Source organism: Lissotriton helveticus, chromosome 7 (genome assembly GCF_964261635.1).
Source record: "Lissotriton helveticus chromosome 7, aLisHel1.1, whole genome shotgun sequence".
Lineage (NCBI taxonomy): Eukaryota > Metazoa > Chordata > Amphibia > Caudata > Salamandridae > Lissotriton > Lissotriton helveticus.
The window spans coordinates 1,584,836,212-1,584,849,012 of NC_136068.1; the positions used below are offsets into that span (position 1 = coordinate 1,584,836,212).

The 12,801-nt window shown below is 43.4% G+C and overlaps 1 protein-coding gene across 2 annotated transcripts in view; it reads right to left on the reverse strand.

Annotated features, from left to right (window-relative positions):
• Nucleotides 1–1,923: 1,923 nt before the first annotated feature.
• The window catches only part of DHDH (dihydrodiol dehydrogenase), a 108,692-nt gene continuing 97,814 nt past the window's right edge, over nucleotides 1,924–12,801 (reverse strand). The window contains exon 7 of one of the 2 annotated variants that reach the window (XM_078655130.1): nucleotides 1,924–2,690. In XM_078655130.1, coding sequence (XP_078511256.1) covers nucleotides 2,584–2,690 — 107 coding nt within the window. In that variant the 3' untranslated portion in view covers nucleotides 1,924–2,583. Of the gene's footprint in view, nucleotides 2,773–12,801 lie in introns of both variants that reach the window. The other variant, XM_078655131.1, reaches the window with a different exon arrangement.

The window sequence follows — 12,801 nt, forward strand, 5'->3', positions numbered from 1 at the left end:
AATGCCAAACCTGTGGAAAAACATTTGTTTCTTTGATTCAGCTCTGCAAGTTCCTGAAAGCTGTGAAGATGGTGACTTTATTACATCAAACCGTTCATTGATGATATTTTCATCAAACAAAACTGGGGCTATTATCTGGAGCACTTTTTCCCTATTTCTCCTAAAAAAAACTAAAAATGAGCTATATTTTGGCTATGTTTCATAGGCCCCTTCAGTGGAATACACAAACCCTGGCTACCTTTGGAATTCCCAGGATGTTAGAAAAAAAGGACACAAATTTGGCATGGATACCTTAAGTGGCAGAAAAGGTATGGAGGTCTAAGCGCTAACTATCCCATATAGCCCAAAAAAAGGCTTTGCACTGGGGAATGGGGGTGGAGGCGAAGGTTTTCTCTGAAGACTTCCTATACACTAATGACATTCCTATTCCGGTTAGTTAGCTTCCTGACTAGTACTGCTGGTCATGATGTTATCTCCTCTAGATATGGCTAAGTGGCAGGTTAACTATATCACTTTTTTTAGATTATTCCGCTAGGAATTGGCATGTAGACTAAATGTTTCTCCTCTGGCAACATATAAGCCAACACGCCTGTGTGTATTAAGAAACTATTGGCTCAATATAGTTTATCCAGCTTAGATAGTGGCCTCAAATAATGCCATGCAGTTATGAATCTCAAAGTGGGTAGAAATGACTACACCACACCACCACACACGTGGCATTGGATCTTAAGACAACCCTCGAGAAAACTTCTTGAACCAAGATATACACTAACTTTAAACAAGCCCTCATGACCAAGGAATGTTATCCTATCCTCCTGAATAAACTAAAAGTGTTCTTCTTCCTTTATTTCCTGTTCTTCTAAGTATATGACTACAAATGTGCCCCCATCCGACGAGACTAGTGATTCCTATTCCCCCAAAAAGTGGAGGGTAAGGGACTGCACCAATGCTTCGTCAGGGCTAGTAAGCACTATAAAATTACAATTACATAGATGTGTCCACTTTTGATACATGAGTATTTTTATGTGTTTTCCTTCACAAGTGAATAGCACTGTTTTGCACTGGACAATGCAACGCACTGGAAGCATGCAATAGAAAGTCTTGCCTCCATCATCACTGCAAGCAGGTGCATGTAATCATGTTCCGCTGTTTCTTTTTATTCTTGATTAAAGGTGTGTTTTTTTAAGGCGGACTGGTTTGATAAGACCTATTCTTACCATTTTACACAGACTGACTCAGGGTGATGCCTATGTAGGGATCATGTTAATCCTGAAGAAGGCCCAATACCCCTCTGGGTTATAAAATGGCTGAAACATGTTGGTTGAAGAGGCGAGGGAGACATAATATATTACCTTACCCAATTATATTATTTTAATCCTTGCTGGTGTTCACTCCAATAAAGAGGTATATTTGGGGTTAACCCCAAGGTAGTTTTATTTGAGTGTCTGGATTCCGTCTCCATCTAGAAAATGTTTTCTCACGATTTCCCTATTCTAAGAGGTGGAGACAATCTTGGTGGAACTATCCAACCAAGCTGGATGGAATCACCTATGATGAAACATGCCATGATAATGTGGGTGAAGCTTTTCCATCCATTTTTAGAATGCTCTTTGTAGGGCTTTGGGATTCTCTCAATAGCATTGAGCATACTACCATACTTATTGCATGCATGGTACAAAATGGCGTGTCATTGTATAGTATGTTAAAGTCTGTCATTTTATCATATGGTATGGCCTTTCACTGGGTAGAATGGCATGGAATGTTAATCTTTGTTACAATATACATATTGAGGTACTAGAATGAAGCACAACAGGAGTAGCCAAGCAAGCAAAAAAGCGCTTTACAATATAATGGTATTTTCATGCTAGAATGCTTTCTCCAACTCGTAATCGTGCAAATATAGACCAAATTACAACACAACGATTTTGAATAAAACATTTTAATAATGCTCAGGACATCCTATAAATTAGGAAACAAACTCCAAAAAGCACTTTGTTAGAAACTAAAAAAGTATGTATGTAGGCTGCTGATGCTGTGCTGTACCAAGAAGTAGAAGGGGAGAGGATGAAAAGTAAAAGGAAACAAAAACAGGAAAGGAGCAAGTGAAAGCAATAGCATGACAACCTAAAAGCGCATACAATCTTATGAAGTGGTGCAAGTAGAAGGAAAATAAAAGGTCAAAACAGAACGCAGAAGCAGTGGAAGGACATCACCAAAAAAGGAAGTAGTACTTGGTTCATGCCCCAGGGATGGGGGAAACGCACAAACAGAAAGTAAAGCCCAAATGAAGCCTTTGGTGATCAAACAGGAGAAATGAAGCCTGTGGTGATCAAACAGAAGTCAGCAAATAAGACTGACAATGAAGCCAATGAATGCTGAGCAATGGGCGGGCTCACAGCCCCCTTTAATTTAACAAAACAAATCATAAGCGGCAGCGCTGACTCAGGCAAGACCCAAAAACAAAGAAAGGCCACAGTTTTTTTATTTTCGTCATTCATTTTTCTCTCCAGTTGTTTTACATTGAAAGGTTCTTTTAAGATTCTATCACTGGTTTGCAGCTGTTTAGGAATAGTTGCATCTTCACTATTTGTCTTCAGGAAGAGAAACCCCGACCTGTCGGCGCACCTCTGTCATGATGCTGGCCAAGAGCTCGCTGTCTTCCAAGCTCATCACAGGGCTTTCTTTCAAACCTATAATCACAAACACGGGCATGTTACATGTAGTCTACAAGGGCTCATGTTTCATAATCTGACAGCAGCCGTTGTGTTGCGACTGCACAAAAACCCATTAAAGACAATGATTGTGTGTGGTTTGGATCTGCTTGTTGGTGACCATACTTTAATAGCATTTATATTGGTACATCCTACGAGGTGCAAGCTGATTGTTACAGGTAAGTACATTTTTCTGCTCCAGTTCTCATGACTCATCGAGTAAAGAAGAAAAAAGAGAATGCTACACAATGTCAAATAAAGCATTACTTTTAAGATATCTTCATTTTCCCACCACTTTCATCAATTGCGGAGTAAATAAGAAGTGAAGATGAGTGATTATGTTAGAAAGTGGATACAATGATGCGTTTTTCAGACACTGACATTTGTCTTCATTCATCATTAAAGGAGTGAGGGGGACTCATGATGTGCCAAGCCAGTAGAGTAGTTCAATGAGTTGCTGAGAACAGTAAGTTACCTATAACCCTTCATCCTTTTAGGATAAATATCGTTGGTTATTTACTATTATACCTTTTATTTACAACAGCAGGAAATGACAAAATGTGATAGCAAGTAACCTACACTAAAAAGTTCTGATGAATTTCCTTCTGCACAGGAAGTGACGACTGTCTTTTTTAAATGTGTTTAATGGCTTTTCATCTGAACAGTACATGCATACGTTGTTCTATTTGTGATCGCTGTTGCAGTTGCTCTGAGTACCGAATCAACAAAAATCATGCCCTTAATAACTTTGCTGAACACATGTCGAACAGCAACAACAATTGAGGAGAGCAGAGAGCACAAGACACAATGGCTAACAGCAAGTAAGTGGGATGGTGGGTCTGTAGTAATTAGCAGCACCACCTGGAATTGAAATAAAGCTTCTCCCCCCCCATGCTGCAGAAGGTTGATCTACTGTCCTCAGGCAGCCTCAGAAGTTCACTGGGGGAAGGAGCTAGGAGGTGCTGCTAGGGTTCCTTCTCAGATGCCGGTCTAGTCCAACCTCCACCAACATGGACACCGAAGGTAATGTCACCGACAGGAGGGCAGTCTGTTCACACATCTATTTCAGCCCCCCTCTCACGACACACAAAATCAACTAGTCACCCTCAGGTCAGGGGGTTGTCCCCGCAAACTGTCATTTCAATCCTACCTACACTACAACCCACAGCTGGCAACTCTACCAACCTTCCCCCCCCCTCCCCGCCACTCCCTCCAATCGAGCTGACCACAAGGAAGCACCCCCATTCCAAGAACCTAGCACTCCCACATTACCCCATCCAGATATCACTCGAGTTCCCCCCTCTCCGCAGGCTCCCTCCTCACAGCTCCTATACTTGAATCAATACTCACACTTGGTAGCAAGTTTGGACAAATTATCTATCCAAGTGAACCTACTTATCCAAGAATTCCATAAACTGATAGCCCTCTCACCCGACCATCTTCCCTTGCTTAGATCACTTAGTTCCCTAAGAAAACCGCATACAGTCCCTACATCTGCAATCATCGGCCTTGACCAGCACTCCGCTCTCCTTTTCTCTAAAACACTGCCCCTACCCAACGCCCCCTCCCACCCTAGAAGAACGAGGGCCAGTGAGATCGATTAGCTACTCCTCTCCTACTCGATCACTATAGATATGGACAAGGCACCTTAGGACAAAATTCAATCCATTCTAGCCAATCCAAATAGGGAACCATCTAACAACAAATAGAGTCATAAATAGCGTTATCTCAGGGCAAGTGAACATCACACATGCCTATTCAGTTGAAATGTGCACTCCTCAATTGTAGATCAGCTAGAAAACATGCTGCATATATATTTGACCTCATACAAAACATTAAGCTAGATATCATAATCCTCATGGAAACCTGGCTAAACCCTTCCTCCACCTGCTTACTAGCCATCCTAGCACCTCCTAGTCATGACATAATCTGTCTAGACAGAACCATGAAGCAGGGCGGGGGATTAGCTTGTATATACCAAAACAAACTATCGGTTTCTCACATGGAGTCTTCCACCTCATCCATACTTGAATCCCTTTGCCTCAACATCTTTAGTAACGGCCTCCCAATATGCAAACTACATACTTTCTACCACCCAGCTGGAAATAACGTACTCTTCATCGAACAACTAATGGAAATGATCTCCTCCAATGTCGACCACTCACTATCCAAAATCTACCTCGGTGACTTCAACCTTTATTGGTCGAAACCAAATGACCAAGCGGTGATCTGTCTTAACGCTTTCCTAGCTGAGATGAACCTTATTCAATTCTGTGACCGGCCAACTCACAACAAAGGAGAAATTCTGGACCTCATTATTTCAAAAGGTAATACCATCACATTGTTAGACATTACTCCTTGTGAATGGTCCGACCACTACAGCATCTTCTTCCTTATCAATACGGAAGTGATACCAAAAAAGATCCAGCCCAAGACATTGAGTGTACACTGAGTGTACATCCTCGTGTTTTGTTTATGAAGGTGAAGATCCTATCCCAGAATTTTCTGATCCTGGGACAGTGGTATATTGGGTGTGCCAAGTCGCCAATCTCCTTGTCACAGTTCCAGCAGCGGTCGTTTTCTCTGAGCCCTAAGGTCGCCAGACAATCTGGTGTCCAGTAGCTCTTGTGTAGAAGACAGAATTGTGTCTGTGCTAATACTGGGGACAGTTTGTTTTGTGTGGGGGAAGACCATAAAAGGTGTGGTTCTTTCTCGCTGAGTGTGGCCCCTAGTTCTTTCTCCCAGTATGTGGTTGCCTTTTTGTTTAGCTTCGTGGCGCTGGGTCGTAGTAGCTGAAATATGTGTGACACCTGGTGTCACGTTCTGTTAATGTTAGTCATGTACTGGATGATTGAGGGTTTGTGTTTGTTTAGCTTCACTTTCGATAGGGTGGTTCTAATCTTAAGGAATTATAAAATTCTATATAAGGGAGGTTAAGCCTTGTTTTTAGCATGTTAAAGGTCGACGGGTTATCTTCTTCGTTTCTTCGTCTAGCTGTCTTGGGTAGAAGATGCCCATTCTTTTCCATGCCTCTATTGATAATGGTTTCCCCCTGTACTTTATCTTCCTGTTCCCCCATAGTGACTCCCATCTCGTGTTCTTTATGCTGATGTCCATTTTCTGGTCTACCTTGAGCAGGGTGTGTTTTTGAGTATTGGGTTTGTCGGTTGTGTGCGTTTGTTAGCTGTGAGGAGGGCTATGGGCTCAAGGTTATCTAGCAAGCTCCTCTGAATCTTGAGCCAGACTGGCGTATAGTCTTGTTCATGTAGAATCCAGTATGCCCCTTGTTTTGCAAGGAAGGCAGTTTGGAACGTTTTGAAGTCTGCTAGGTTAAGCCCTCCCAACTTCTTATGAAGCCTTAGCTTCTTCAGGCTTATCCTCGCTTTCTTATCCTTCGACAAGAATTTATTAATCAGCTTGTCTATCTTTTGGTGGAAATCGTAGTGGGAGCATGTTAGCTAAGTAGTTGACCATTGGTGTGATCATCATTTTTATTGTCTCAATCCTCCCCCACCATGTTATGTTATCTGGGTGACCATGCTTCCAGGAGCCCCTTTATTTTAGCAAGTAGCTGGCTCTCATTCTGGTCTAGCATACTCTTAAGGTCCCTGCCAAATTGTATCCCTAGGTATTTAATAAACCCGGTCTGCCATGCAAGGCCCGAATTCACCAGCTTGAGAAATAATAATAATCTGGGCTCCCAAATTCGACCCGAGCACAGTATGTATCCGTATTAAGGTACCAGAAAAAATCGTCACACAAAATCCTCGTGCAACGGCCAATCGGAAATTCCATGATAAGAAACCGAACGGCAAAGTAGCAGTCGTCTTCCTCGAGGCAGCATTGAGGGAGACGCCTGCTACTTTGCCGTTCGGTTTCTTATCATGGAATTTCCAATTGGCCGTTGCACGAGGATTTTTCTCTTTATCTATTGCCCTTTGTTACTGTTGTTCTGAGGGTTCCTGAAGAGTGGTCTAAATTAGTTTTGACCTTACCATTTAGTTGAATTTTCAACTGCCATACCAACATATTATCGCAAGACTTTTTAAGGACTGTGATTGCACTTCAGGTGTGACATTTTTTCCTGTACCTTAATACGGATACATACTGTGCTCGGGTCGAATTTGGGAGCCCAGATGATTATTATTATTTCTCAAGGACCGTGATTGCTCTTCAGGTATGACGGTTTTTTCCGATACCTTAATACGGTTACATACTGTGCTCGGGTCGAATTTGGGAGCCCAGATTATTATTATTTCTCAAGCCCTGACGAAGTTCCCAAGGCACGGGGGAATGAAACGCGTTGGCTGTGTGCCGCTGTTGTTTCCAAAAGAAACTGAATAATAAAGAAGAATTTCCAAAGATCCTATATTCTTTTGATTTGTTTAGTGCACCTTCCTTTTGTCTTTTCTCATCTGTATTACCAAATCTACCTTTGTGTCACATTTGGTGTAATTCCGTTCAGCGTTTCAGGCTATAGTCATGTCTAAAGCTCCAATGGGAATTAACAAGAAAAACACACAACACACTTTTTGTGACCCCTCCTTCCCCATTTTTCTCAGCCCTAGCTTGGTCTATCACTCCAAAACGTTCCTTGCGCAACAAGAATCACAGTACACTTTTTTGGGGGAAATTTTTCGAAGATTTGTCACTTGGCGCCAAAGATATGGGAAGCCAAAAAATGCTTTTCCTATTGAAACATGGTCCTAACTACAAGTACCTACTGGCGTAGGTATTATATATGATTGTCTATCAGGTTTTCTTTACCCATCAGATATTAACATTGTCTAAAGGTTTCTCATAACTATGGACGAAGAGAAGCTGCACACAGGAATTAGGGATTATTGTGTTCCTAGTTCATGGACTACCTTCTTCTAGGCAACTTACTTCCTTTTTCAAATCTTCTACGCTGGTCACTTGTTCTGCAGGCAGGATATCTAAAAGGTTTATAGGCAGGAGTAAGACATGGACTGTATACGTGTGTTCCTGCACCGTAGTTAGTGTGCAGGTCTTCAGGTAAACAATGGCAATGAATCCCAGGACACAATGTCTTCCTGGGATCCACATGCCCATACAGGAGTTGTTCTGCACTGGAGTGTTTACATTACAGGCCAGCAGAAGGAGCAGATTTGTGGGTTTAGTGCTGTTTAAGGAACATAGCTAGGCAGCCACATGTATGGTAGCTTAATTTCAAAAGCATGAAGTACATAGTGCACTGAATGATTCTTTGCGATCAATGGGGGTCTAGTAGATTCTTCTCAGATGCTATGGGGAGCGTAACAAGCAGTTCTACGTGGGCAAGGCATTAGCTTAACATATCAAAAGAAGAATTTTTAGAAAAAACATCAGTTGGAGATTGTAATGGCAGCTGAGACAGAATACCACTCTGCTCCATCGGATGCTGAGCTCCACAAACTCGCCCAAGCAAAAACGTAACTCAAACAAATAGGGGAAGACATGGTTGTATAAGACATGTATGGCTGCACAGAGAACGCTATACGACCAGCAAGCTTACGCATTGGCTTGATGTGTAGAGATAATGCACCCGGCCATGCCCATCAAATTAAAATAGAGAATGGGGAGGTGCAAATGCTTCTCACTCACATCGTATGCTCGTTGGATGACCTGCAGATGACACCCTTATACGTGCCCTCTGCAAATCTAACGAAGTTATGTGACTTGGATGAGGAAATATTAGACAAACCCATCACGTCAGCAAAAAATCTTTGAGGCAATAACGCAGATGTGGTCTGACAAAGCCCCTGGCCCTAACGGTTTTCCGATTGAATTCTATAAACGTTTTAGCTCACACTTAAACACCGCTGTTGGAGTTGTTTGAGGAGGCCAAAAGACACGGAGGGTCCAACCTGATCAAAGCGGGTTTAAGCTGTGCATGGCGACCCGACATTATATACGAACACCCTTCAATTGGGACACAAGATGCACACCCCTTAGGCCATATTGTTCATCAACCATGGAAATGTTTTTATAGCCTCTCCTAGAACTACTTGCTCATACTTATTTGGTGCTATTTTCTTTGCTTACATCAAGACATTCTATATAGGGTTACATCCGAGGGTCAGGATGGGGTCAACACTTTCACAGTTATTTGATTTGGAAAGAAGGGAAGGACAGGGTTTGATCCCACCCTCCTCCTAGTCACAATATCGGTTGAACCACTGGTGTGGGTGGCAGTCAAAGTGCACAAAACATTTATCTGAACTGTGATGCTGCATGAAATGGGGCGGGTCAGTGAGCATAGGGGTAGGGTAAAAAGTGTGGCTAAAAAGCCAAAATGTTGTGTGTTTTTTGGTCTTTCGCATCAGGAGGCGACATATAAAATTACACATAGCTTAAATGAAAAATAAATTTAAAAAAGATTTTACCCAGTGGAAAATGCACTATAGTACATTATGAAACCTCTATTAGCTAATGTACTGCAGAGGTCTGTGTGTAACCAGAGAACCACAGAATTAAATCTTGGTTGGTGCAGTGGAGAATAGTGTGTTGTGTATTTTTAGAGCTAAGAGGTCACAGCTTTTGACAGAAAGCACTGTAAATATGTAAGTTATTATTTTAAACCTGTAAGAATAGTGGAGCGGTGCACTCCCCAGTGAGTATTACCTCAATAAGGAAGCTTGATCAGTATCTTCGTTGCATCAATCTTTATTTATGATAATCCATATGGTAAGTAAAACAAATCAGCCAACGCGTTTCGTTCAAGGATTGAACTTTGTCAGGGCAAAAATCGTGGTAGGACTAATGAGCAACTGTTGCATGGAGAGCTTGGGTTCAACGGACCCCAAAATCTAGTCCACACCCTGTTCCAGTAAAGTTGTCAGAAGTACTTGGTCATGTTGCTTCACATATTCAGTGTGCTTTACATTGCTCCCCTGAGGCGGAATGCCGGGGGTTAGGCTGATCTTTTAAATTGTTTAGACTGTATTTTATTTGCGTTGCTAATTTCAGGGAAGATTTAATTTCCCTTTTAACTTACACCTCTCCCTGCCCTCACAGCACCTAGAACCCTGGTCCACGCGCAGCGATTGACAGCTGACACCACTGGACACAGGGACGGCCGCCATCTTGGGTCGGAATCAAGTGGAGCGCTCCAGTCTTGCGACGCCTCCCGCCCTCCCAGGTACAAAAACAGGCACTGCCCTTCGCGCGCACATATTCAGTGTGCTTTACATTGCTCCCCTGAGGCGGAAAGCCGGGGGTTAGGCTGATCTTTTAAATTGTTTAGACTGTATTTTATTTGCGTTGCTAATTTCGGGGAAGATTTAATAATCCTTTTAACTTACACCTCTCCCTGCCCTCACAGCACCTAGAACCCTGGTACACGCGCAGCGATTGACAGCTGACGCCACTGGACACAGGGACGGCCGCCATCTTGGGTCGGAATCAAGGGGAGTGCTCCAGTCCTGCGACGCCTCCCACCCTCCTCCGCCAGTATATGAACAGTAACAGGCTCCGTCCGCGCAGCCGGCGGGCGCAGAAGGCGCGACGATGGCGCGCCAAAGGCGCGCCAAAGGAAAGCCCATCTGCGCCCGTCCGCGCCAAGTTCACGACAGGCGCAGGAGGGGCTGTTCTATCGCAATCTGCCTGGTCATATCAGGTAAATGAGCTCATGACTCTCACTATGCCCAAGGGTTGTCCCTGTAGGACTGACATGACCAAAATTAGCGGACCTTTTTCATGTAGATCCTGTCGGTGGTCCTCTCCCTGGGCTCCAGTCAAGATACAGCTCCCACCACACAATCGTACTGTGCCCACGTTACACTTTAAAGGGGGACTAATAAACGCCCGCTCTATGGGCTGCTAGTCAAGACTTAAACGACCTCATTGTAGACTCAAATTTAGATTGTCTCTTTATAACGGAGACTTGGCTGACTGAGTCCAGCAACCCAGATGTAGCAGCTGCCCTCCCACCGGGATACACTATCTTCCGACAGGACAGAATGAAAGGAAAAGGAGGAGGAGTGGCGGTTGTGCTTAAAAGCCATATGAAATGCCATACCTTCTCTTTAGCCCCCTAAAAGGGGCTGAAGGTCTCGGCTTTTCTATCAAGCTAAATGACTCATCGTCTTTTTCAGGCGGCTTGATTTATCGCCCTCCTGGTAGTGCCCTGTCATTTTTAGATTCACTAAGTGACTCTTTGGGCCAACTCTTGGTTCGCTATCCACACTTCACACTTTTGGGTGATTTTAATTTACATTTGGATTCCACATCAGACACACAGGCATTGAATTTCCTTCAAACCTTGGAGATCTTCGATCTCCAACAAATAGTCTCACAGCCCACCCATCAAGGCGGCCATACTTTGGATGGAATATGCACTAATTTCACCCTTTTAGAGACTCAGGCCCCAGTCCCGCAGATCTGGACAGACCATTCTGTGGTCCCCTTCCACATCAAGCTCTCACAGCCCCAACGCCCAGTCAAACTCACTCATAATTCAGGGAACCAAGTTAACTGGACACGAGTGGAGGCTAATTTAAAGCTGAACCCTATCGCTGCCCCACTTATTTCCATTATGCCTGGTGATGCTGCCCAGGGTTCGAAATGTTTTCATAAGTGGATGCGACAGGAGATTAAGGACAGAATCCCACAGAATCGCCTGCAAGGAAAAGTGAAAAATGGAAAGATTAATGCCCCTTGGTTCTCATCTGAGCTAGCAAAACTTCATCTATTATGCAGGACAAAAGAACGCAACTGGCGGAAAACTTATGACCTGACAGACAGGAGCCTGTATACCCAGCAGAGAAAAATGTACCTCACGGCGATCAAAACAGCTAAGAAATATTTTTATATTAATGCCATTGACACAGCCAAACAAAAGCAAAAAAAGCTATTCTCCATAGTCAAATCTTTCACTCATCCTAGGGCCCTACAACCAGAAATTCCTCCTTCTTTAGAATTCTGCAATCAGATTGCGGACTTCTTTGAAGAATTTTTTTTACAAATACAAAAGGATTTCCTAGTTCCCTCTCAAGTCTTGCTTGCCACTCTACCGGATTGTGCAAAGAATCTGAAGGGCTGCTTCAAAACGTTCACTCCGGTTACTCTTCTCCAGACACGTGAGGCAATCATGTCATGTAAATCAGGCGCTCCCTCGGATTCATGTCCACCCAGAATCCTCCATCAAGCAATTGAGGCTGTTAATCCCATCATAAATAAGATTGTTAATGCATCCCTGAGCACAGGTGTTGTGCCTAGTGAGTGGAAGCACGCAATCGTACGTCCTCTCATGAAAAAAGCAAATAAATCTCCCACAGACCTTGCTAACTTGCGCCCGATCTCACTCCTCCCTGTTCTGGGTAAGATCACCGAACAAATGGTCCATAAAGAATTAAAAAATTATGTAGATACCCATCAAATCCTTCACCCTCAGCAATCGGGTTTCCGTTCACACCACTCTACGGAATCTGCCCTGATTGAACTCACGGATTCAATAAAGCTATTGCAAGATCAGGGGAAGAACGCCGACCTGATCTTATTGGATCTTACGGCGGCGTTCGACACCATCTCCCACTCCCTATTGATCAATAGACTTAAGGACATAGGAATCACGGACGTTGCATTGGAATGGATAACCTCCTTCCTGGCGGATAGGACCAAGACCATCTCTTTGGGCCCCTTTCTCTCTAAGGAGAAGAAGGTACACTCTGGAGTTCCTCAGGGCTCAATATTGAGCCCTTTATTGTTCAATATATATGTGGTCCCTCTCATCACCCTAATTGAGTCATACGGCATATTAGTAACATCATATGCCGATGACAACCAGTTGATTGTCCCTTTGGAGAACAATTCCACAGACGCTGAGTTGAATTTTAAGAAGTGTTTGAGAGACGTCTTTTGCTGGATGAGTCAAAACCATCTTAGATGCAACACCAGTAAGACGGAAATTTTGCCCATTGGTAAAAATCTCCAATTCTGTCCCAGCAAATGGTGGCCTGATGACATCCCGGGGCCACCGCATGTAGTTGCTTCAGCAAGAAATCTTGGTGTGTTATTTGACGCCGATTTATCCTTCTACCAACATGTCAGGAATGTTGCAGGAAGCTGCTTTAATATCATTAAGTCACTA